Genomic DNA, 27236 nt, shown 5'->3' on the forward strand with positions numbered 1-27236 from the left:
GTTGATTATGGTGTGTGCACACCTAACTGAGACAGTTTGATCTGCAAATCTATTTTCAGGTGCTGCTGTATGAATAGGATTGTGTTCAGTCTGAATTTGAGATCAGATGCTGGTGCTTTGCAAGGTTGCTAATTAAAAAAATGCTTAATTGCTTCTGAAGAGAAGTATCTCTTGAAAGATATTAAGATATGAATATGGGATATTGAAAGTACAGCTTTGTAAAAAGTAGATTTGCAGTGTAAATTCCATGCAGGATGAACAGGCATCTTTTATGGGCTTATATTTGAGGTTTCCATAGTGGCTAGTAGCTAACGGTTTTTAATAGATTGACAAGAGCTCTTTAATGTGTGAGCATGGTCTGAGCAGTAACTGGTTCTTATTATGAATCTGCTTGGGAGGTCCATTATTGTAGGAAACTCCTCATACTTGCAGTAAAGGCAGTCCCTTTCCCCTAAGAACTTGTGGTCTAAACTTAGGTGAGTAAGGAAACAAATTACCATGCTTGTTTTGTAGATGGAGAGAATCAAAATGTGAATTTGTTATTTAAAGACTTGCCAAGACCCTTGCTAGTTTATCGAAGCACTAGAAATTTAATGTAATCCTTTTTGTCCCACTTGGGGCATTTAAGCACAGGATTATCCTTTCCTACACCAGGCTGTCTGCTTGACTTTCTTTGAAAATTGAAGCTTGTTTCATTCCTACCTGTGTTGTAGAGAATGCTGCTATGTGATAAGTCAAGGATTTTCCTGACTTAATTCATCAGGAATGTTTACAGTTTCCAGCGAAGATCCTTTCTGATGTGCTAACAAGAAAAGGAAGCCTGTGGCTTGGCTTTCCAATCACTGAACCCATTATCATCATGTTTCCATAGAGGGAGACAAAAAAGAATTTTTGCAATTTTAATTTTTCACCAAAAATTTCAATGTCTGTATTTAAGGCAATAGGTTATAGACTAATAAAAGTAATGCAAAAGTAATGCATTAATCATAAAATCATAGAATGATAGAATGGTTTAGGTTGGCAGGTACTTGAAAGATCATCTAGTTTCAACTCCCTTGCAAACCTTGCACTAGACCAGGTTGCTCAATGTTAGTTTATGCTATAATTTTTTTTATATGAATGTCTACAGATGCATTATTTAAAAAAAAAACCCAAAACTTATGGAGCTGTTACAGCTTGATCTGAATATGTATTTAACTCTTCAGTATTTGGTAGCCACCATCATATGTGGGTAATTTCAAAAGAAAAATGCAGTACTGTTTCTGAGGCTGCCAGTTTTTTTAATTGATTGTAAACTTCATTGCACTGAAACTTTCAAGCATAGGGTTTTTTTCCTTGAAGTAAATAACAAATCCATAGATTTTTTTGGTGAATTTTGTTAACAGCAGCTGTGCTGGTGCATTTGACTATCAAGCTTGAGACCCTGATGGTATCATTAATTACATTAAATACTTTTTAGCATACCCAAGTGGTTGCTGAATCTCCAGTTACGAGCTAAGCTCATAGTAAGCTGTGAGCAATGGTAGAAGGCTTTCTCTTCAGACTGTACCATCGGTCTAACATCTTAAATCAAGAAAACCTGACTTTTTTTGTTGAACGTGTGATTGAGTGAAGTGTTTAATAGAAGATATTTAAAAGCTGATACTCTGACTATTCAGTTTAATGGAACTTTACCTACACTGTGAACTTCCCTAGTTCATCCTAAGGTTTTGAGTTAGGCTGATTGCCAAGGCAGTGTTATAACACTAAAAAATTTTAAAAAATCACTCTAAATAAAATTAAAAATACATGTACGTTAAAATGTGTTGTCTCAAAAATACCATTAAGTTAATTTTGAAAGATGTTGGTGAGCTACAGCTTTGCAAGTCTTGTGTGTTTAGTCTGATTAAACCTCTGTTCTTAACATGTTTGTTCAGAAATTAAAATGTTTGGTTAATACGTTAGAGCTAAACATGTGGAATGATTATATGAGCATAAAGATATGAAATTGGCAATGTTCAAATGTAATGCATATGGTTCTGTGTCATTTCTGCATGCTGTTTATAGGTTTCAGATTACCTTGAAGTTATCAAAGAGCCAATGGACCTATCAACAGTAATAACTAAAATTGATAAACACAACTACTTAACAGCGAAGGATTTCCTAACAGACATTGACCTGATCTGCAGCAATGCATTGGAGTACAATCCAGACAAAGATCCTGGAGGTAAGGATCTACTTCATTTTGGCCTACCCAACCCCGAAATTGTGGTGTTTAATCACGTAGTTGGTTAGTATTCAAGCATTTAAATAAACTGCATGCTGTGTGGCAGTTAGGGTAAGCAAGTGCTAAGGCTCTGTGCTTTTAGTATTCTGAGGCATGGGGGGTGCTGGAGAATATTATAAGAGGAGGAGAACTACAGCATTGAGTTGTTTTCTAATAAATAAGGTTTTGTAGTTAATTTTCAAATTTACAGCTCCTTTTCAGTGAATAGACTTTGTATATGCAACAAAACCCCAAAGTGATTTGGAGAGCTCTGTAGAGAATCCTGCATGCAGTCTGGCAGTGGCCTGCTTTATTTCCATATTGGCTTAGAACACGAAATCCTCACACAGAAATTAAGAGCTATGTATTTGGGGATAGAAATAAACCAGGATAAATCATCAGGCAAGAAAGTCAGTTGCAGCTGATTAGGAGAGATTAGAAGGTATTGTCTTGACAAAGTGTGATGGGACACTTTCAATTAAAATGGAATTTGTGGATTGAAATGTGTGTAAAAGCTGTTAATGCACAAAACTAAGGAAAGAACATCTTATGTTCTCTTTGCTAGGGCCACCTTATAGTGTACATTGCCAAAAGAAAACCCTCAGTTGGCAGTTTCAAGAGTCATTAATAATACAACAACAAAGTACCCTTTTAATGTAGCTCTATTTAGTATAGGTGATACTTGGAAATCTGGGTCCACCTACAGATGTACTCCAATGTGCTAAATATTTTTAATTTAAATCTTGTGCAGTAATTTTACCAGGTTAAAGCCTGATTTTCTGTATTTTTGTTGATTCTCAAATTTTTGTTTTTCTGAGGCATTTGTGAACTAAATACAGAATAGTCAGGTCAGATAGTAGTACATTGCCTTTTGAACCCAGTGCTAGTTTATCACTGTAAAAGATAAACTTTATTTCTTCAATTTATAATGTATTTTGGTTTGAAATTAAAAAACAACATTGATTATATACAGCAGAAGGTTTTCTGTCATCTTTATAACACTTCTGAGGACTTCTGATGTGTAATTGATATGAACTAATCAAAGCCTTTGATTGACACTTGGGATTCTGGGTGTCTGAAGAGTGTCTGTTTAGAAGATGAGTCATACTTCCTGCACATGACTACTGTACGTTTGTGACTAAGTGATGGGCATTGGGGAAAATTGGCATCAATATATACCGTTTGTTCTCATTTCTAGGCCATTTGGATCTGTGAGCTTGGTTGTTTAATTCTAGGAAATACAGTCTGAAGAGGTTTTTTAAAGTTTTAGAGCAGGTATTATGTGACTACAGTTCCAAGGTCAGATCTGCTCAGGATCAATAAACAACACAAGTCTCAGGTTCACTGTGGCAGAAACATAAAATAACGAAGACAGCTTGGGGAGCATCAGTGGCAGAAGTTTTCATGTAGGGATATTTTGGTTTTCCTTGCTGTCGCGGCTTAGCTGGGAGAAATTGATCTGGCTATTTCTAGGTTAAGTTCTGGAGTTTCTCATCATTGAGTAGGTAATGAAAGATAGTTCTGTCCTCTGTGTTGTCACCAGTTGATGATGTATTGCTCTTCTAGCATGCAAAATTTCTGTGAATGTACTGCTGAAGCAGCACATCATGTCTATTCAGAGCAGCACATCATGTCTATTCAGAGTAAGCAATATATGCGTTCAGATGCATTAGCTTAAAATTAACCTATAAATGTTCACTTTCTTTAAAGCTGGGCTTTTATGCTTGCCTCTGCTTCATGCTTGAATTTACAGAAGAATCATACTGTACCTAATTCTGTTCTGTCATTAAGTTGGAAAAGCAATTGGACTACCAGACTAGCTGGTTTTATATACAGTGCAGGTATTGAAAACTGGCTTCTTTGAGGTTTTTCTCCTGGTACTTTGCTATAAAATTTCAGATAGGTTATATAATAAAGGTAGGGTGGTGTTTTTTTTTCTTCCATTGTTTGACCAGGAAATATTCTTAAACGCATGGAAACATAACCATTGTGTGGTAGACATAATAGCATTTGCCTCTTTGAAGCACGGTCTGTGGAAAAGTCTTGCCCGTCACACGATTAGAAGAAAGTTGTAGTTCAATCAAATACTCCTGGTTTGATTTCTTCTTTTCTATTTTTTTCTTTCCTTTCTTTCTCTCTTTTGCAAGGGCATCTTAAACTGTATTATCTGACCAGCTTTTTAAAGTCTAACACTGCAAAATTACATCTGCAGAGAATGCATTATAATTTCTTTTTGTGGTCATAAACCATAATGCTTCACAAATACGTGGTTAAAAAATTCTAGTTTCCAGTTGATTTAAGTGTTGATAGATTTCCCGAGAAAACGTATGTAAGGCTCACTGGAGTGGGGTACCGGATGTTCTTTTTCACTTGGCAATTTTTCCAGCTGTAAAATATGCTGCTTCTAGAATTATAAACCTTGTTTGGTAAATGTTCACTGATATTCTTAATTGTTGTCTTTAGTGATTATTAAAACAGATTAAATCTGCTAATTGTATAATATGTTGTAGACATTAATGTTGATGTTTGCTGTTGAAGTACCTCCGTCAGCTGGAAATAGTAATTCAGTATGGATGAATTGACAAATTAAATATGTTTGTACTAATGGCAAACAACGAGTGCTGTAGCTTTCATTGAAAAGAAACCTTCTAGATGTCAATTTTCTCTACACATGGGCTTACTTAATAAGTTACCATTATTTTCAAATTTCAACAGTGTTGGAATAATTTCTTTTGTGTGTTTCAAAGGTATGGGAATTGGTCTTTGAGAACATGTTTTTTTATGAGTCATGTTTAGGCTTCCAGTGTGGGCAATATTTTTTTTTGTCCTGTTCCCCAGATAGACATGGAAATGTAGCAAACCTGAGGCTTATTTCTTGCCAGGTTTTCTCAATGGATTAAAATAAGAAATAGCTATTCAATATTAGCAATAAAGTAATCTGGTTTAGCACAGTTTTGAATTTTATAGTAGTTGTTAAATAACAAGCAATAACTTCAGGTTTCAAAAAAACAACGGGAGGAATGTGGACAAGCCAGGTCTACCTTGCAGATGAAGGAGATATCCAAAATGATTTTGCAGTATAATTGTACAAATGTTTGTAGACCCCAGTAGGTAAATTCATTCCTGGACAAGTCTCTGTTACTTTTGGGACTCTGCATTACACTGTGTAGATCTGCCTGTGAGAACTGGCAACACCTGCTGATTCTAGCAAGTTTCTAAAGATGGCAAGTTGATTTAGGTGTATTCATCATTCACTGTTTGCTACTCTTGATTAAAGTAACAATTGGCACTTTTGAAAACTCCGGTATCTCTTAGGTAGCTGGGTTGTCATTCTTCAGCATGCTAGGGTATTGATCGATTTACATTTTCATACATTTGTAGTATTTCCGAAGTACTTCTCTCTGTATCAATGTTGTAATAGGCAGTACAGAACAACATGAAAATGGTAAAGAATTCATGTAATTGTGGTAAAACTAACAAGCATGGTGTCCTGTTCTCTAGATAAAATAATTAGGCATAGAGCATGTACTTTGAAGGACACTGCTCATGCTATCATTGCTGCTGAACTGGATCCAGAATTTAATAAGATGTGTGAAGAAATCAAGGAAGCAAGAAGAAAAAGAGGTATGTTTAGCTTCATTTATCATAACATAACATATATGGGAGAGAAAACAAAATTCACAAATGTCCATATAAAAAATTAGTTAAGGTGAAGTACTGAATACATGTCAGACTTAGGCAGTGCATGTTAAAGGATAACTGAGCTCAAAACTTGTCTTTTTCCAAGCGTATGATCTGGTCTGACAAAGCACCATATTTCTTTACAAAGAATGATGGATGTATTGCCTACTGGCACAAACAGTATTATAGAACATGGTGAACAGATAAATGCTAGGATTGCTGTATTAACTGAAGCTGTGGTGAAACCAGAGCTATATTCTGCAAATTCCATGTAACACAGTGTAATAACAGTTATGATAAGGGAGAGAAAGCATTTAAACCAGTGGATTTTCAGCTTACCCTGGCGTGTGCATACGTGTAGTTTTGGTGATAATCTGTTGACTTTCCTCTTTTTTTGATTAAGAAACAGCTCTTACATCCACATTGAGGGGGGCATGAGGCTGGCAGTGTAAAAGCCCAGAGTCACAAAATACAGCTCCCTATAGTGAAGGACATCGCTAACTCTGTTTTGTTTGAATTGGCGCAGTTATTTTCAGTTCGTAGTCGATACAACTCCAAGTCTGTGGACATCTTCTATCTAAAGTGACTGAGAAAGGTAATCGAAAGCCCAAGCATATTCCCAGTATCGGAATCGGAATCCCAGGGCTCTGTTTACATGAAGGATTCTATACCTCCATGGAAAATTTTTACTGTTTTGAAAGTTGAAAAAGGTTGAAAATCACTGAACTATAACATTCAAACAAAATTTCATGCTGATTTAGGGATTACTGATTTCAATAATTCCAGCTTTATCTTGGCAGGCTGTTTCCTGCTTTGCCTCCTGCTTTGGTAAAAAAACTTGCGCTATTTGATTTCTAAGTTGAATTTGGCTGGTCTGAACTTACCGCTGCTGGTTCTTGAAATGTTTCTGTCGTAGACTGAAGACCTTTTATTAGTAAATTTCTTTGAACTGTGCAAGTATCTGTAGGCTTTCTCTTCTTCAGGTTAAAATGGATACAGTTCCTTTTATTTTCCCATTCAGTCACACTTTTTTTTTTTTTTTGTCTAATTCAGTACAGGCTTGAATTATGTGTCTTGAATTGTGGATAAATGAACCAATTGTAATTCGCTGTGATTGTAAAATAGAACTAATATAATGCCTTCATTTCTCCTCTGTACTTTTCTATTACGAGTATAAGAATATTCACAATTTTGGCCTTAGTGTCACTCTGTGAGATATGCTCAGTTAATTATCCATTACGAGTCCCCCATGATTGTTAAAGGTTATTGCATCCAAAGTTAAAGTAACCGTTTGTAAGAGCTCTCCGTTACACAGAGTGACTGTATAGCTCATAGCCCCTCCTTGAAAGTCTCGCAAGAGCTAACTGGAATGCTGCCCTGCTTTTCTGTGGCAATGACCAAGCAATATATGTTCTGGTGGCAAAACCTGCAGACCCTGTTGGGAAAAAAGTGGGTTTTCAGAAGTCATAATTAAAGCTGATGGTTTAATGCAATCAACTTGTTGAATCATAAAAAAGAAGGTACTGTTTGTATCAGATGCTGGTTAATGGACATTCAGGTGTAGATAGGTGGCTAACAGCACCAGTGTGACTGACAGCAGCTCACATACAGCAAAAGCTCTCTGTGCAGCAGCATGGAAACTGTAATAGTGTCACAGATACCTGCAAATCACATTTCAAAGGTACTCATACTTCTGGACCCCGCATTGTGGTGGTTTCAGGAGCAGATGAGCTCTGTAGTTGGTCCAGCTGCAGAGTGTGGAAGGCTAGGATCATCTACTGGGTTAGCAAGGATAGAAGATTTGGAACACATGTAAGAAGCTTTGCTAGATTAACTGCTTATGAATGAAGAAAAATGTATGAAGCTCTTGAGGCCTGAGGAAACCTCATGCTGTAAGGCAAGCACAAGAGGTTTTCCTGTCCCTGGATCAAGCATTGTGTCAAAGATTGTGGTGTAGAACATCAAGAAGGTGGCACTTTGGGCATGTAGTCTTGGTCATTGTAATGGATGGAAGGCATGTGAATGCTGATCAGTGCTGCTGTTACTCCCATTTTGCTCTACAGAATATGCTCAGCAAGCTCACAAATCAGCAAAATCACAGTGCATCTGCTGGTCTAGACTTTGACACGTACCTTGTTTCAGAACATTTTGGACGAGGGGCAACAAAGGCATAACTTGCATTTTCTTCTTTTGATTGGATGTCCACAAGCTTATTAAGGGATTTCTGGTTTCTTCCTTGAATTGATTACCAGATGGTCAAGTATAGAAGCGATCCCCAGATACTTCTTCTTCCCTTCTGCTTCATAATAAGAGTATATTTTGAACTAGTGGAATGTTTCAATGAGGAAATACTTGAGGAAAATTGTGTGAGTGTAAACTGCCTTTTACTGTCCAAAAGCTTTGTGCCACTGCTCACCTAAATGCAAGAGTGGTAGCTCATACCAGGCCATTCGCCTGAGTGGAGCTACCCGATTAAATCATGTTGAATTGGGCAGCCAGCCTTGTTGCCTGACCAGTGTATGAGACAAAGTGGTGGGGAATTGAACCCTGAAACAAGGCCTTAAATGAATATTTAGACTGAAGTCACAGTGAGTGTGCTTGTATGATGCACAGCAGGCTTTTTTTCAGCTTAGAATACCCTGAGCTTCTCATATTCCGTTAAAAGTGCTATACTAGCATGTGTGCGGTCTGATAGGGAAAAAGCAAAAACATTTAGTGTCCAAATTTCTCCACATCCGCATGTGTGTGTGGAATCAGCTTGGTAAAGGATTCAAGACTTAGCAGAGTTAAATTTCTTAGCTTGCTAACAACACTGTAGTCACAAAAAGGGTGATAATGTGAACTGTGGGACTATGAAAAAGAAGTCCAGGTTTATCATGTGGATCTACTAGCAGTTCTTGAACTGACTGTAAAACTTGTATTAATGCTTGCTTGGAAGAGGTCAAGGTAGTGTTGCAGTCACAGATTGCTTCAGAGTGGGTGGCTGTGGCCATCAAAAAGGAAATCTGTCTTCTGTGTACCCTGTGCTTGGTTAGATCTTGGCCAACATTTTCTTGGCTGTATTTGGAAAGAATTCAACGTTCAAGATGAGGTTTGGATGGAATTGCACAAGCTGATCTGCATGAGGCTTCTCATACGTTCTCTGGAAATGTTATCAGGTGTTTCTGTCTGGAATCACAGAGGAGTTTGGAAGGCAAGTGACACATACTGTAGGCTTTTTAACCTTTACCTAGTTGAAAAGCCATTGATTTTCTGAATTGTGCCACATATTCTCTCTTAATTTATTTCCGGGATACTGAAGGATGAGGGTTAAGGCTAAAAAGCTCCATGTCAGTTTTTCTTCACAATTCTCTTGGCAAGTTATTTAGCAATCTTACACAGTTTTGAAATTGAAGGTATTTTCTACGTTGCTTTTTTTTTTTCCCACAACTTCTCTCATTTTTTGACAGAGCTGCCATTTTTGCTTAGTACCGGAACTGGTAACCAGTGTCAAAAAGAAGTACTGCAGCATAACAGAATGATAAACTTTGTAATAAAATTAGAATATAGAAGTTAAAATAGAATTCTTGTGTTACTGAAATGAGGTGCTGTTGTAGAAAGATGATGAATTTAATGATAGCAAATTCTAAGTTGCTAAATGAAGAATGATGTCTACTAGGTGATGGGAATTTGCAGCTTCTTGTTGAAACCCGCAGATGACAAGGGAGATAAATGGTGGATGTTTTGAGTAGTGAAATGACTTCTGGTACACAGTTTAAAATATTTGTAATGGTACCTAGAAACTTATGCTGTAACTAATAACTGCTAGGTGAGAGTTCCTGAGTGGATCTTTTAATTTCTGCATCCATCATTTTGAGAGCTTCTTGTCAGCTCTTGAGCACTTGATTCTGGTTAGTATTGGAGACATGGTGTGACAGTTTGAAGACTCTTCAGGTGGATGGATAGGAAATTCTAGTTCACAGATATGAAACCTCAGAGATTCGTTTATGTCTTTAAAATGTGCTTAGCCAATATGAAAGGTTGCATTTTTAGAATTTAATTAAAAAAAAAAGTGAAATAGTAGAAGCTATGAGATGAACTTAGATTGCAGAAAGCAAAACAGACTTTTTCTTAAAAGCAGAATTGTATTTTCTCAACCTAGAAGCTCATACTGAATCTGAAATGGATACACTGTACATAACATAGATCATGGTGACAACACAAGGTTTTTATTCAGATGCTCTTTTTGATGTGGCATACAATGCCATTCTATTCTAAATCACCTGTTTAAAATCAAGAAAAAATTTAAACTGCCAATAAGAATTTGTTTTGTAGAGGAAATACAGATAGAAGAGTGCAATCTTTGGGGACCCAAGTGTGAGATATTTTTCTAATCCTTCAGAGTTGACAGTTTTAAGACCATGCAACCAGTAAGTTATTTTGTCAGTAGAAAACAAATATCTTTGATTGTCCAGCTAAATATTAACTGATGTGTTCTCATTGCAGCATGGTATCCCAAGTTTCTTTTAAAATTCTATCATTTTATGCAGCTTGGTTTATTTAAATAGGTATGGTTATCTTCTGTATGCAGGCTTATCGGTAACAGCAGAACAAATAAATCCTCATGGATCCACTGTACGGAAGACAGAAGCTAGAGCTGAAGAGGCATTTCGGAGCAAACAAAAACCCACAATGGCTGTGTGGCCCAACTCTGCGAATAAATGTGCATGTGAGTACCTTGGGTGATAATTGTGCAAAATTAGAGGTACTTTCAATGGCAAACTGTTTACTCATTATTTCCAGAAGTAATTTGAGGCATGAAACACATGAAACTGTAGGAAATACTAGTTTTTCTGACTACATGAAATCTCTGCACAAGAAGTTGTAAAGAAACAGGATTTCTGTTTTTGTGATGATTGTTTTTCTCATGTAATATGAGTATTACTTTTTTCTTTGTAGAAGACAGTTTTCTGTATAAGACATCTTTAATCCAATGAGAAGATCTCTTTTATCTGTTTTAAGGTTTGTTTACACTGTGTGTGTATTCACAGGTACATACCCACATGCTGCTTAATAGTCTCCCATGCACTATAGTTACTTCCTATCTTCAGTACATACAGTATCATGCTAAAAATTAGTAAAGAAATTACAAATGAAATTGTTTTCCTTTATGGCACTTGGTTTTCAATGTAAGAATCCATCACTGGATACTCTGGCTGTAGCCTACTGGGTAAGTCCAATGAAGTGATGAAAATTTGTAGAATTGTGAGGAATGACTGTGGTGCAGGTAAGCAGAGGAACTGTTAATTATTTTCAAGAGGTAAGTTGATTAGAACAGGTAAATACGCAACAGATATTTTGTCATAAACAAAGACTATAACAGAAAGTGAGTATGAGAGATACAGATAGTTGTGCATGGCTTTCCAGCTGATAAGGTGGAATCCATCATTAATATATTATTAATAGCATTATCAATTGCTTAATAGGCAAACTGATAGATTGAAGCTGGCAAATTTTCATTCGCCTTTGTGCTCTCTTTCATGGTACTTTTCCTTGATGAAAAAGGGTTTTCTGGGCGTGGTGATAAGTATCCAGAGATGAACATTGTTTATATATGAATGATAATGCTGATGTCAAATACTTTAATTAATTAGAGGTGTATGGTTTTATTTCCTGAAGCTGTAATTTCTTCCATTAAAGGAATTAAAGTCAATCGTACAGAATTATGGCTTGAATAAATTGTTATAGAGTAAATTGATGATGTGGATCCAAGCTGTTCTTTACTCATTTGGCAGCTTGTGCAAAAACGGAGAGGAGGGAAGGGAGTCTCAGTTTTTTTGTTTAGTTTCCTATGAAATCCGCGATGGAGGTACTCACTCTGGCTGATCTACAGAGCACTTTCCTGGCTGTGTGTGCTGTGCAACAGACGGTAGGGTTTATAGACCTCCAAGCCAGACATCTCCCGGGAAGAGAAATAGCAGCTATTACTGGTGACTTGTATGAAAAGAAGCTCTGGTACTTCTGCTCTCTTTTCCACCTTATATTACGGAGGTAGTGGCTATTGTTTGAAGACTAGAGACATCAACTGAAGGAAATTGCCAGCATTTCTGTGTGTAAACAAAACAAAACAAAAAAGGTAGTATTAAGGCACTGTTTCTGCTACTATTCTGGTGATTTAGGTTTGGAAGGAAAGTAAATTTGAGCCTTAGTGGTGTTTGGGACTACGATCAAATGAAAATCTGCCTTTTAAGGCTGAGTCTGGGAAAAGCAACTAGTCCAGGAGCGATGTGATGGATCTGGTAATCAAGAGAGAGAACCAGGAATTGATAAGCAATCAGAAGTCTGCAGAAAAGATTCATGTGGTACATGGCCACACTTAAAGATTGATGTAGTAAGTTCAGTAGAGACTAGAAATTAGGAAGAGAGTCTTAAAAGGGGGAAGAAGGGTGCTAAAGTAATACAGGAACAGAACTGAGCAGATTGTAGAGAGCTCAAATAACAGCAAATTATATGGTGGATTGCAATTGTGTAAATGGAAGAAACAGGTTTAGAGAATGGATTTCTGAACAGAGGTAATTTTAGAGGTAGAGTGGCAATTTTTTTTGTGGTCAAGAACTAAGTTTGGTTTTTTTAAAGACTAAAATGTATTACACGAGCAGAGTAACAAAGACCATGATTCATGTATTTTAATTACACAGGATAGAACCTGTACTTTGCAATTAATAATTCTGAAAATATTTCATTTTTTCTGCTATTTAAACTTGAATTATTTTTTTATGTAGACAAATTAAGGAAAAAATCACCAATCACACCACTGTTTTCCTGATAAATTTTTTTTTGGAGGGAGCTTTCTTTACAGTATTTTAGAAAATAGCTGCAAAAAGGTCAGTTCAGATGAAACACTTGAGAACCCTAAAGGAAATTAATGTCAAGCATATTCTCTGACAACAGAGTGGACTACAAACAGGGCAGCAGCCTTGTTCGATTTAAAGCCCCCTTTATCGTTCAGGGCTGGTATGATAGAGAATAAGAAATAGTTTATCAGGTGTTGGTTTGTTTTCTGAGGTTATGTACTTTGTACGAAACTTTTTCTTTTAGTTACCTATAGTGATCAAATTTTCAAATATATATATATTTTTTTTTTATTCGGTTACAGCCAGTGGACTGTCAGAAATCTGGCACAAAATAGTTGTTTTGTTTGTGATATACATTCCTGAGTTAGGTTTAATCTACAGTCTTTGATTTCCCTGGTTGAAGATACACCTGTCGTGGATTGTGTGTCACAGTATGGATGGGTTTTAAAAGTATTGCATTAGTAGAAGTTGCTGAAAATCCATTTGGGAGAGTTTTGCAACGGATAATTTAAAATATTTTCATATTGACTCTGTATTTTGAGAAAAGTAAAAATGGTGAGAACTTAGAATGGGACATGAGTCAAAAGGCTGATGTAAGTAGCTGTTTGATCATAGAATCACAAAATTACTGTGGTCGGAAGGAACCTCTGGAGATCATCTAGTCTAACTCCCTGCTCTGAGCTGGTTGCACATGGCTGTCTCCAGTTGTGTTTTGAGTGTCTCCAGGAAAGGAGGCTCTGTGACATGCCTGGAAAACCGCCATTAGTGCTTGGCCACTCTCACAAGAATATTTTTTTTCTTAATTTTGAATTGAACGTCTTGTGTTTTGATCTGGCCCATCACCTCTTATCACTGGGCACTGATAAGAAGGTATGTACGTGTGTGGAAAAGGAAGCTACCAGCATTGTGCAGTTTGGTGTGTCTGGTAAATTAGTCACTGTAATTGGTTTAGATACACATTAGCACATAAAACATTAGCATCTCTTTATTGGGATGCTGTATAATAAAGCTTGTTCTGCTGCTCTATTTTGCCAGTAGATGGGGTATGTTGCATATTATTTTGCTGTCTTGCAGTTGCTTCCTTTAATGTTACACATAAATAAACTGTATGGGGAAGATCTGGTTTTACATTTTTATCTTTTTTTGCAGTATTTAACAATAATATATTGTAGTGATGGACTGCAGATTTTATGTCTTCTTCATGGAGAAGATGTCTTTTATGCTGTATATGAACATGATAGCTGTGAAAATGGCATTTGGAGGAAATAAAAATATTAAAATATTTTCTGTTATGTGAAGTATTATATAAAAGTCATAAAAGTCATTTTATGAAATATGAAGTAAACACACTGTTAAATTTTCCCAATAACTGAAGTGATTAGTGGTCTCTGTAGAACTGTAGGGAGATCAAGCAAGGATATAAAAAAATGCTACAGAAAATCTAGTTTCTAAATAATATTTTGTGCACCTCTGTTTTTTTTGTGGTGGTGGGTTTTTTGCCTTTTTTTTTCCTGAATGGCTGTTTTTTGCTATCGTGAAGCTATTGCTGCTTTATAATGGAAATGAGGCGTTGTTTTGTCAGGAATGTTTAGAAAAATTAGAAATAAAGGTCTTTTGTTTATATTCTTTCACAAAAGCTGTTTTATTTTCAGTCTTTGATTTTCATCTGTTTTGTCTCTTTGACCTCTGTGCTGCTGTGTTGTCAGTAATTGCTGTACCTTAGGCTTTCATAAGACTGCAGTAATGCCTTATCAGAGGACATGGCAGACCAGATGCCATATGGTTTTTATTATTTTAACTATTTTCAGCCTTCTGCACTAGTTCTGAATTTGGATACTGGCATACAGTATGAAGCCTGACAACAGTCATCCAGATGCTAACACTAAAATCCTAGCAGCTGCTGCTGTTTTGTCACAAATCTTATGCTTGGTACTGTTTTCTTTTCTTCTCCTGCTCTCCAGATTTGACTTGGATTAATTCTCACTTGAGATAGAGACAAGTACTGTAATTTGACAAACACCGTTAAAAGTGATTTTCTGGAATTTGAGGACATCTTTACTCAGAGCTGAGACAACTGTCCCTTTTTGTTACTTTATCATTCTGTTCTGGGTAATGTAGGAGTTGGCATTCTGGATGACAGTAGTTTGATGTCCTGTATCTGATGCTGGCTTCAACCAGGTGCTTTAAAAGGAAGTTTTTACATTTGAGAAATAAAAATTTTTCTTTTTTTCATGCCTGATTTTGAAGGAAATGCAAACTTTGCTGGTGTTGGGTTGGTTAACAGTTCTTTTAATACCCATAGGCTTTGTAATTCTTCTAATTTAAAATGCTAATTAGTGAATTTGAAGGAGTTCTAATATATGCTGAATGGCTGTTCATTTTGGGGATCCAAGCTTTTGGAGTTAGTGATATGTAGTGGCAAAGAAATTTTCTTACATTATTATTAAATACCTGACTCTTGAAGTAATCAAACATCATTTTGTTTTGTTTTGTTTTGTTTTGTTTTGTTTTATTTTATTTTATTTTATTTTATTTTATTTTATTTTATTTTATTGCCTTCTCTGACAGAGGGCAAAATAGGATCCTAAAATTTACCTGATCAGTGACTTTTTCATTTTATACTCTTGATATTAATCTTCTTTCTAACTCAGTGATGCAAGATTGCTCAGCCTTGCTTAAGAAGGAAGTTTTCCTGAAAGCTTTATCATCACCTTTCTTATAAACATGGTTAAAAATGAGAATTTTTAGATTTTTTTAATGCGTTCTTCTGAAATAAATGTTTTACTCTTAAGTGGTACACACACTATCTTATATATCTTACTCCTTTTGAAAACTGTGGAAATGTTGGCTTTAAAGAGTGTAAAGACTTGGTGTAAAGTTTATGCCTGCAGAAGTGATTGATTTTCATGTGATTATTACCCATAATATATAGCTGGAATGGCTGCTATTGTGCATACCTACTCAGCAGTGGGAAAATAAGTAAATCTAGGGGTGGAAAGTCTAAAAATTATCTCCAACAGTGATATTAATCTGATTGTCTCTTTTGACTTCATTTTTCTTTTTAATTTTCCTGTGTGACTGTTCTAGAATGGGTTGGGTTGGAAGAGACCTTAAAGATCTTCTAATTCCAACCCCTCTGCCATAGGCAGGGACTTCTTTCACTAGACCAAGCTGCTCCAAGGCCCATCCAGTGTGGCCTTGAATGCTGCCAAGGGTGGGGCAAACACAGCTTCTCTCATCAGCAGGTTCATGTTTTTCTTAGGTTGGGAGCCTCAGAGTTGAGCACATGCTGCAGGTGGGATCTCATGAGAGTGGAGTAGAGAAGGAGAATCATCTCCCTCGACCTGCTGGTCCCACTTTCTTTCATGCAGCCCAGGATACGGTTGGCTTTCTGGGCTGCAGGCGCACACTGCTGGGTCATGTTGAGATTCTCATCAACAAACACCCCCATGTCCTTCTCCTCAGGGCTGCTGTCAAAACAGTCTCCTCCCAGCCTGTATTTCTGCTTGGGACTGCCCTCACCAAGGTGCAGAACCTTGCACTTGGCCTTGTTGAACTTCATGAGGTTTGCACTGGCCCATCTCTCAGCCTGTCCAGGTCCCTCTGGGTGGCATCCCTGCCCCTCCAGTGTGTCAACCGTACCGCACAGCTTGATGTCATCAGCAGGCTTCTGAGGGTGCACTCGATCGCACTGTCCATGTCGCCAACAGTGATGTTAAACAACACTGGGCCCAGTACTGACCCTTGAGGAATGCCACATGCAAAGGAAATCCTTTGATCGGACAGGAGGTGAGAGCTAAAAGATTAGATTCCTGCAGGTTTTGTAAAAATTGGTAGCTGTCTAAATCTACGCATCTACTGGAGGAAAAGGCTATAGATTGAAACTGGTTGTTGCCTGTTCTGGCTGGATTTGTTAGCTGATCAGGTAAAGCATTCTATGGCCAGGCATAGCATGAACACCTCAGATGCAGTATATCTTGTGTCCTCTTTAGCTGGGGTGGGGTGGAAAAGGAGATACTGGGAGAGTTTTGTGGGAAATACTGGGAAGAGCTGGAGTTGAGAGCATTATAAGGGATAATAGGGGGAAGTTGAGTAGGGGAAGAACATGCTGGGGATACCCCAGCCAAGATACCTCTATTTATGATGGGGCTACAGAACTGATGGACAGCGGTAGAGCAGTTGATGTCATTTAGCTGGATTTGTGTAAAGCGTTCGACACTGTCCCACACGACATCCTTGTCTCTAAATTGGAGACACATCAATTTGATGAATGGACCACTCCGTGGATAAAGAACTGGCTGGATGGCCGCACACAAAGAGTTGTGGTCAATGGCTCAATGTCTGGCTGGAAACCTGTAACGAGTGGTGTCCCTCAGGGATCGTTGTTGGGACCGGTCTTGTTTAACGTCTTCGTAGCTGACATGGACAGTGGGATTGAGTGCGCCCTCAGCAAGCTTGCCGATGACACCAAGCTGTGTGGTTCAGTTGATATGCTGGGGGGAAGGAATGCCATCCAGAGGGACCTTGACACACTTGTGAGGTGGGCTGATGCCAACCTCATGAAGTTTAACCATGACAAGTGCAAGGTCCTGCACCTGGGTCGGAGCAATCCCAGGCACAGCTACAGGTTGGGCAGAGAAGAGATTCAGAGCAGCCATGCGGAGAAGGACTTGGGGGTGCTGGTCGATGAGAAAATGAACATGAGCCGGCTTCAGTGTGTGCTCGCAGCCCAGAAAGCCAACCGTATCCTGGGCTGCATCAAAAGGAGTGTGACCAGCAGGTCGAAGGAGGTGATCCTGCCCCTTTATTCTGCTCTCGTGAGACCTCCCTTGGAGTATTGTGTGCAGTTCTGGTGTCCTCAACATAAAAAGTACATGGATCTGCTGGAACAAGTCCAGAGGAGGGCCACGAGAATGATCAGTGGACTGGAGCACCTCCCATATGAAGATAGGCTGAGAAGGTTGGGTCTGTTCAGCCTGGAGAAGAGAAGGCTGCATGGAGACCTCATAGCAGCCTTCCAGTATCTGAAGGGGGGCCTATAGGGATGCTGGGGATGGACTCTTCATTAGGGACTGTAGTGATAGGACAAGGGGTAATGGGTTAAAACTTAAACAAGGGAAGTTTAGATTGGATGTAAGGAGGACATTCTTTCCTGTTAGGGTGGTGAGGCACTGGAATGGGTTGCCCAGGGAGGTTGTGAATGCTCCATCCCTGGCAGTGTTCAAGGCCAGGTTGGACGAGGCCTTGGGTGATACGGTTTAGAGCGAGGTGTCCCTGCCCATGGCAGGGGGGTTGGAACTTGGTGATCTTAAGGTCCTTTCCAGCCCTAACTATTCTATGATTTTATGAAACTGCAGGTTACTGCTACTGGTGCTGTCTTGACTTTACACTGGTTGCATGTTCCCACCATCTCCCCTGTGCCAGCACCATCATTCATGACTTGGAAAGCTCACCTGAAGATTTTGAAAACTAACCCAGAAAAAAAATGTGTTATGTTTCAAACAGATTTAGTTCCCTTATCTGTTTTACTGCAGGAACAGCACTGCCGGCACAAATGAGGTAGTGGAAATGCTATAGCTGGCTTTGGAGGGAGAAATGGCTTTGTCTGTTAGTAGAAGCTGGCACCTCATTTTGCTTTTTAAGCCATTGTGGAACTCTGCTCTGTTCTTTCTTGCTGCTTATCTCTGACTGCAGTTTGGGACTTTGACTAAAAACTCCAGAGACTTTCAAGTGGACTATTCTGTGCCCCTTGGTAAGGAAAGTGGAGCTACTGGAAGCAGTTAAATTACTGTGGCAGATATATAGATATCCTGGATGCTGCATAAGAGAGCCTAAATTGCTGGTATTAAGTGCTTTCTCAAGGCTTTGAGTTACTTTACACACAAGACATCAGAAAGAAGTTTAGGGTTTTGATCATGGAAGAAAAACTTGAAACACGTGCGTTGCTTCAAGTGGTTCTTGATGATACTGCAGACACACAATCTAGATCCATGGTGATCTTGCTTGCCATGAGAATCTCCTTTGGATTTTAATCCCCAGGAATTCTTTATGAAATAAAGGTAACAATAGAGAATCTACTGTTTGATGGATGTCAGTTTTATCATTTAATGACAGAGGATTCACATTCTCTGGTGGACTTTTAAGCAGTGCAGAGGCATAGAAGGGTCTTTTCTACAGCATGAAATGAACTTGTTAGCCTCCACTAATACTGTACTGCACTTAATATACTGTATTAGGCAAACTACAAAAATTTCAAGAGAAACGTATCTGCTTTGACTGCTGCATCTTCTCATTAGAATTCACCCACAATTAAGGCAAGCAGACTTGCTTGCTAATGATTGACAGTCTTCTAATCTTCTAATTATATCTACTTCCTTTCCAATTCTTAACTATATTTCTATGTAGTCTGCAGTTATGTCATTGTATGGGTAGATTTGGGGCATAGCAACAGTATATACTCTGTGTGTACTCTGAAGCTTCTGTACCGCTCACTCATGTTTTTGAGATGTTTTCCTGAGACAGTACTAAACAGATCACAGTTAAAAAGTTGAAGTGCACCCCTGAAAAGAGGATGCTTATTTAATGTGAAGATGTTATCCTTGCTTGGTGTGTCTGGCTTGAGACTCTCCAAGCAGAACCTGTTGGTGGGCAAGAACTGAGAATTTCTGAAAGTCTGCTGCAGGTTTCATTTTACTCAAGTTGTCCTTAGAAGACTAGTCCTTCTGCAGTAAGTATAGAATTTAGTTTTTATAACCATGGGAGGCCACTTCCGGGGAAAATGTTGTCTGCCTTGAGTTCAGGGCCTTTCAGCTGACTCTTAAAATGTTTCTCAAGATAGGAATGGAAGAATTGAGAAACCTCACTTACCACTTAAGGAGATGTAAATTTGTATTCAGTGATTAATTACATTGTTTTTATTATGTTGATCTTCTAAAAAATGCTGTCTTCATAGGCTGTGCAGCTTAGGAAAAGAAGAAAGTGAGGAAGGTTTGCTTTTGATATCACCTTCATGGGAGCCCAGGTGAAATGTTATGTGTGACTGCTGGTCAAACAGGTATTTATTGTCCTTAAAGATTCTGAATACTGATCTACAAAAAGGCAAATCAGGAAAGCTAGAACTACACTGAGGATCCCCTTGGCAAATCTGTAGAGGTTATGTGAAGATTATAGAGAGTTCAGCAATTCAGAAAGCAAGTGACTGTATTCATGTGTGAATAATTGGTATTATAATAATTTGAGTTTTAGAAACTCAGTTCTGTAAAGCAGGATTCCTCTGACAATATTATTTTTACTGCCTCTGGCACAAATACTGCCAGAAGACTGAGTATCAATGGGTAGATTTCAGACAAGTAGTTTTAAAAAGAATAATTGAAAAGGTAAGGTGTTAAGCTGCTCACTTGCAATTGTATATACTCTGTTAATTTTTTTAACAAAGTTAACTCAAAGTTTTTCTTCTATAAAAAGCTATCCCATTCTGTTCGTTACTGAAAACTTCAATATGTCATAAATCATACTGACTATAAAATAAAAAGTGTGGGATTCTTCTCTTGATAGTTTACAGTCTTACATCAACATTAAGGCAGAGAAGAGGGGACTCTAGGTCAAGCTTATTTTTTTAGCAGCAGTCCATTACCCCGTTAGTTCCTGCCCATTAGCTCTTTAGTTTTGCATCAGTTTTTACCCTGTGGTAGCTCCTCCTTCCTTTTTGAGTCCTGTTTTTGACCTGTCTTGCAGAACTCAGAGATAATTTTTACAAGTAGTAATAGAACAAGGGGGGAATGGCTTTAAACTGAAAGAGGGTAGATTTGGATTAGGTATAAGGAAGAAATTGTTTACAGTGGGGCTGGTGAGGTGCTGGCACAGGTTGCCCAGAGAAGCTGTGGCTGCCCCATCCCTGGCAGTGTTCAAGGCCAGGTTGAATGGAGCTTGGAGCAACCTGGTCTAGTGGAATGTGTCCCTGCTCATGGCAGGGGGTTGGAACTGAATGATCTTGAAGGTCCTTTCCAACTCAAGCTGTTCTGTGATTCTAGATGACATCTTACCAAGTCTATGTTATTCTCGCAGTAGTGCCTTTTCCTTTTTGTCAAATACAAAGAAAATCAATCTAGGTGATGAAATCTGTTGTCAATGTCTACATTTGGTCACATGGTTGCCTTCTACATTAAACATTCCTCCTACTTGTGCCACTCCCTTAGCTTTACTGAGGGAAGTGGGCAGGACAGAAAGATTGGTGGTGGAGTTTGGTTTTAAATGTTGTATTCCTTGGTCAGTTTTTCACTTTTCCTAGAGGCTTGGCTGGCTGTATGAAAGGAAAATCCGTGTAAGTGCTGTGCGTGCTAAGGATATGAACCCTAAATTTCTTCTCCCAGCAGTCATTTTTTTGCACAGAGAAGTGCAGCCTAGATGAGAACAAAATGGCATCATTTGAATGGGGCACTTTAAATGTGAGAACTAGAAGTTTACTTTTGATATTATCAGGAGGGTAAACACTGGTGCACGGGCTCAAAGGTATGTTATTGGGTAAGAGACTGGGAGTCTCACTGAGTTCATGGACATGATGCAGGTAGTTCTGTGTTAAATAAATTTAAAAGAGATTTATGTGGGTTTATGAAAGCCTGAAGAGAGAAAGCTTCAGTGCTTGGGATGGAAGGGCTTGAAAGCATGAAGGCTTTTATTTGAATGACAAGGGGGGAGAGTTGATTCTTAGAAGTATAGGGACAAAAAGGATTTTAGAAGTGCTGGTCACCTGTTGGTTACAGGTCTGGGTGGGTCAGGTGAAGATGGTGCTGCTGAGAAGTAAGAATTTACAAGAGCCTGGGAGGAAAAAAAATTATCCTTAATTGAGTTCTATTGACTAAATGTGAGTGAAAACCCAAACTAGATAGATTATTGCTTTTGTCAGTTCAAATACTGTTAAATGTTAGGAAGGCGTCTTCTGCAGTATCTGGCAATGAAATTATGTTCTTTCCTAAATCTCAGGAGCTGGTTGGTGGTATCGGGTTTTTTTTGATATCGTGACATAACAGCGGTTTTATGATAGCAGTATTTCAACCAAAGCTCTGTTTTGTGTGCAGTGGTGTGATGAGGTAGCTGAAAATTTCTCTGTGTTTACTAGTTTTGATGCAGCGTAAACTTCAGAGTTCCTGTGAGGACATCTGCATATTCTGCAGCATTTTCTGTGGTTGCTTTGTTGTAATTAAAAACAGCAATAAAAAGCAACATGCACAATGTGCATTTGAATAGTGCTGCATGAAAGAGAGTGAGTTGGACTTGCTGCCTGTAACCTTGAAATTTGGTGAAATGTGTAACACAAGGATTAATTCAATTTTACTTTAATGTTACTTCTCCTACACGTAATAATTTTAGGAACGTGCCTGTGTGAAATCATGGGTTCTTATCCCAGATAGAGCTCATAGGGTGGACAAAAGGGGTGAACTAGTAAACCAGGCGTATTTAAAGTACAATTCATTGGTATAATAAATGTCAAATATATTTGACATACCTGATTCTTAGAGCAAAGTCAACCTAAAAAGCCAAAATTAGTGTATCTTTAAAAATTAATCTCTACACTTGACAACATGGTATATTTCCTTCAGAAGACTCCCCTTCTGTGTTTTATTTAGTCATCTTTGGAGCTGACCTGAGGCTAAACCCATTGCCTTAATAGGGGAATTTTATTTGTCCATAAGTTTACACCGTCCTGTTTAGTTTCAGATTTGCTGCTTTTGTTAATAATTAAAATCTCTTGCAAAATCTAAGGGAAGATTACATGAGCTCCTGAAAAGTTATGTGAATAGGTTGTAGTTTATCATCAATAAATCATCTATAGTGACGCTAGCTGTAGAGGCCCCTGTCAAATCTACAGAATAGCTGGAGAAAAGGGATTTTTTCTCCTCAAATTTTTACAGCTCTCCATAAGGTCTGTTTGTAACAATGAATACACATTCCAAGTGAGACTGTGTTTTTATTGCAGTGGGATTGTATCCGTAGATAGCTTTAAAGCTAAAAGGTTAAGATTTATTCCTAGTGTAGTGGTTAAACAACCTGCTTGCACACACCACTCATGGGCAGCAAATTCTCAAGTACAACTGTGCTTCTCTTATCTTCTGTGAATTAATTCTCAGTGCTTGTACCTGCATAGTACTTGTATCTTCAAAGCAAGATCTTTGTAACTCAGTGTGAGTTTAGCAGACATAGATCTGGGACTTAAAACCCCATAAATCAAAGCAACTTACAAATACCAAGAACAGTGTGGAGGTGCTCAACTTAAGGGTTCATTTTCAAATGGAAGAAGATTTGTTAATCTCTGGTTACTGTTGGCTGGATTTTCAATTAAATTTGCTTGGCCGCAACTTGAGCAATTTTGCAAATATAAGAGCTGTCTGTATCACTACTTGAATTTGAATGTAGAAGTTTCAGTTTTTCCCTGTGTCTTCTGGAGTCTTCTGAGCTTTGTCTTGTTAGTGCTCTTGAAAAGGAGCAGTAGTATCATGTTTGAATGGTCTTCCTTCTGTGCTTGCTGGCCGCATTGCAAATGTGCGCCAAAAACTCTTTTAGACTGGTGGTTTAGCAAATAGATTAGTAAAAAAAAAAAAAATCCTTTCTAAACAAAAAAAGCTTATGTGATTTTTTTCAAAGGCACAGGAAGTTCAAATAAGAAATAGAAGAAATTAAAAAGTGAGGATGCAGAAGTGATGAAGAAAGGATCACGTGTCCATGTTGCTTCACGTTGAGTTTCATGATATGGAGGGAATGCATTGGTTATGAGCCTATTTAGGGACCTAGGCTTTCCCTTCTGCTTACAGACTTATTGCAGAAATGCAAATGTTTGTGAGGTCCCTCTGTAGAAGGGGTTGCTAAATGGTGTGGGTCTAAATCAAAGTTCCTCAGTTTTTAAAACTACATTTTGTCAACTTGAGTAAAGAGGTGGGAATGAAAGGAAGGTTGAGGAGATCTAGCCAACTTAGAGTGGAGATGTCTTTGACTTGACAGTGGACATAAATTGAAAGGAGAGGTGCTGATCTGATATAGAGCAAAAAACCCTAATCCTAACCTTTTCACTGGTATGATGAGTATGTGAGTATGCATTGATACAGGGTGCCCATGAAGGTCATTCCATCTGCATCCGTGGAGCTTTTCAGTACAGGGCTAGATAAAGCCTTGAGCAACCTTAGTCTGCCCTCGTAGCTGACTCTGTTTTGGATAGTAGGTTGGACTAGAGACTTTCTGATGTCTGTTCTGAATTATTCTACAAATGCCTGGATTTCACTTCCATTTGTTTCATTGTATAATGATTCCCAGTCACTGAGGTTCTAAAAGGGGAAAATGAGAAAAACTGACATTAGAGTCTGCATTAACTAAATGAGAGTTCTACATGATTGGTTAACTTTTTGCTTTTACTATTTTACCTACAAATGGGTATATATAAAATATATATTTCCTTCAAATGTGAACACATTTGATTGCCTCAAACGCCACAGCATATTCTGTTATCCTAGTATGTTTATTGAGGGGTACCTGTGCATCTAAAGGTTTCTTTTTCTCATTATAATTCAGTTCGAATAAGGAGAAAATCAAGACGGCGCTCACAGTGGGGCAAAGGCATTATTAAGAAGAGGAAAGTCAATAATTTAAAAAAAGATGAAGATGATGCTAAGTTTGCTGATGATGAAAATCATGGAGAGGATAGTAAATTGCTGGAAAATGGAGAGCTAGAGATCAGCGCTGACTGCATTGAGGAGAATGGGGAGGAAATAGGAGATCTCTCTATAACAAATGATGAATCCTCTTGTGATATTATGGATATTGATGCAGAGCAGAGGCTTAACAATGGGACATCAGGAAAGGAAAACAATTTTGCATCCACAGAAGAAGAGAGCTCAAATGAATCTCTCTTAATAACTGACAGTGTTACCCTGAGTGCTGAAAAGGAATTAAGGAAGGACTCTACATCGAAAGGGGACTGTGTGAATGGGGAGACATCTGTACCCAGATCAGAAGGTGTACCTCTTCCAGCATGTCATAACGGTAAAATGGATTCAGTTGATACTGTTTCACCCTGTGACAACAATGATGGGTGTATTAACAAACAAAAATCTTTGTCTGAAGATCAGCCAAAGGAGCAAACGGAAGTTTCCAGTGAAAATCAAGAAGCTGATCTAGTGAAAGCCGAATTACCACATTGCAGCAATAATGACAGAACACTACAGAGCACAGACACTGAAGCTAAGGATGCTGAAACAGATAAAGAAGGTATAGCTTGTTTTCAGTGTTTCTGTTCTTATCTTGGTGTCCAAGTTAATATGTGTATATTCTTAATTGTAGTATTTTATGTTATTATTGTATGATAACATTTTATGAACTGCTGTTTATTTGAAACTTTTGGTGTGCTTACAATGTTTAATTCCACGTCATAAGTCCACGCTTTACTTGCTATAATGTTCTCTTTCACAAGTTAAGTATATCTCCATACTTAGACTGTTCTGTTTATTTTTGTAGTCTTTATGGGAAATATTGCAAATACTGAGATAATATTTAAACAATAATTAAAGATTTAAAAGCTATTACCAATGCACATAAATATATATGGTTTGGTCTATGTTTGTTCTATATTTTAATCTATATATGTTTTGACTTGTTTTATTAGATTTATAATAAAAATATTTTTGACATTTGTTGAAAAAACACAGGAATACAGAATGTATTCCTTTAAAAACTCTTGCTCATAGCAAAAGTGAAAGCAGTTTAACTCATGGCGAAAGCCAGATAAACTGTTATTTATCTGTTGGAGAAGGTATCTGGTTTTGGAGTTACAGTCAACACAGTAACAGTGCAGCAAAAAGATAAGAAAAAGAGAAGGGAAATCCTGGTGGTGCATAAAAGAAGGGGCCATGTCCTTTGAAGACAAGAGATATCGTTTCCTCAGGGAAGAGAAATAAAAGCCTTATGCATGATTGCCTTTTTAATTAGCTTTTCAGAATTGTCTGAAAGGATGAAATCTTTACTCCAAAAGTTAGTGCTGAGATTTACGAAGTAAATGAGCTTTAATGAGAGATCTGATTTATGAGACTATCACTACATACATGTTGGCTGTGTTTGTACATACACATTTTCTCGAAGTGTAAGGAGAATAGTAGAGGAAATGTCCTAAGAATAGCAGGAGTATGATGTACGGTAAAAGCCTTTATATTTCTGAATTTAGTAGTTGAATTTTATTTACATTACAGATGGTTACAGTAACAGGGGGGTCCTAAAAAAAAACATGCGTTTTAAATAGTTGAAGAGAAAAACAATGGATAAGTGTAGGGAGAGAATCAGGAGATAAAAAATACTTTGTTTTCCACAACAGGATGGGACAACAACTTTAATGCAGAGGTGGAAGAAGTTTGTCACAAAAGCATGAAGTTTCAGGAGCAGAGCTGATGTTAGAATTAGTATGGTGATGAAGACTTAGGATGCTTTGGAGAGAAAAACGAGGATTTGATTTACTTAAGCTAATGGTCAAGATCTTTCTGCTTGGTATCTGAACTTCCCTTAAAACCTGTGTAACTTGATGTTGCTAAGTAGAAACAATACAATGGGAAAACTCACTGACATTCAGTTTTCTGTTGGGACCAGTTTTATGTGTGTTTTCTGAACTGTGGTTTCGTGCAACTGTAAACATTCAGAATTCTGCAAAGCTGATGAATAATGCGCACTGTCACAATCACTCTTGCTTGGTTAAAAAAACCCTCAACAAACCAAACAAGCAAAATCAAACCATAGTGAAGAAACAAGTTGTTATTTTGAGAGACTGACAGTGCTGATAATTGTTTTTCAAATCACAGGTGTATACAAAAGCAAGAAAACACGAAAAGTTGCTTTGGAACAGTCAAAGCCCACAAGTTTGGAGCAGGTCCCTGAGGAATCATTAGATCCCTTACCCTCTGTAGTTGTTGACCATGACAGACTAAAGGTAATGGAACGAAAAAATCAATTGAACTGTTAACAGACTCCATGCAAAATGCTTCCTTTCTCTCTTCTGAAGCAACATTCCCTTTATTTTTGACTGCAAATGAGTATTATGGCAGCAGTAACTTCTGAAGATGGTATGGCAGTCAGTGGGTTGGGGTTTTTTTTTGGATGAAAATTTAATGAAACTACTGAATTCTTACTGTCCCATCATTACTACCATTACAAATCCAGTAATAGCCCAGCAGTCCACTGTTTTAATTGCCATTTTTGCAGGTACTCGTATGTTAATTGGACGTGCCAGTTACTGAGGAACTGCTGGATACCTAGTAATTAGGGGTTAACATCATCTTTTCCCTTCCCATGTATGTATACTTAATGGAAAGAACTGTTAGTGGATTGGAAAGCAAATTGGAATTTGTGCTGATGTTTTGGCATCATAGACTGAACCCCTGCTAGTTAATTTTCTTTCAGTTTTGTCTCTTCTTAAGCAAAGTTACAACAAAATTTGCTGTCTTCTGTTGTGG

General features: G+C 37.9%; 2 protein-coding genes across 6 annotated transcripts in view; one reads left to right on the top strand and one right to left on the bottom strand.

The window, feature by feature from the left end:
• LOC133222549 (uncharacterized) overlaps positions 1–27236 on the bottom strand; it is a 146788-nt gene that overhangs the window by 76962 nt on the left and 42590 nt on the right. The gene's annotated exons all lie outside the window — the stretch shown is intronic.
• The window catches only part of ATAD2B (ATPase family AAA domain containing 2B), an 82013-nt gene that overhangs the window by 49285 nt on the left and 5492 nt on the right, over positions 1–27236 (top strand). For 4 of the 5 annotated variants that reach the window (XM_061372328.1, XM_061372327.1, XM_061372330.1 and 1 more), the window contains 5 exons: positions 2047–2206; positions 5747–5869; positions 10497–10634; positions 24316–25011; positions 26586–26713. In XM_061372328.1, coding sequence (XP_061228312.1) covers positions 2047–2206; positions 5747–5869; positions 10497–10634; positions 24316–25011; positions 26586–26713 — 1245 coding nt within the window. The remainder of the gene's footprint in view (positions 1–2046; positions 2207–5746; positions 5870–10496; positions 10635–24315; positions 25012–26585; positions 26714–27236) is intronic. The other variant, XM_061372329.1, reaches the window with a different exon arrangement.

The sequence above is a fragment of the Neopsephotus bourkii genome, unplaced genomic scaffold (genome assembly GCF_033783945.1).
Source record: "Neopsephotus bourkii isolate Nb327-2 ecotype Australia unplaced genomic scaffold, CSIRO-AGI_Nbou_v1 NB_1600, whole genome shotgun sequence".
Lineage (NCBI taxonomy): Eukaryota > Metazoa > Chordata > Aves > Psittaciformes > Psittacidae > Neopsephotus > Neopsephotus bourkii.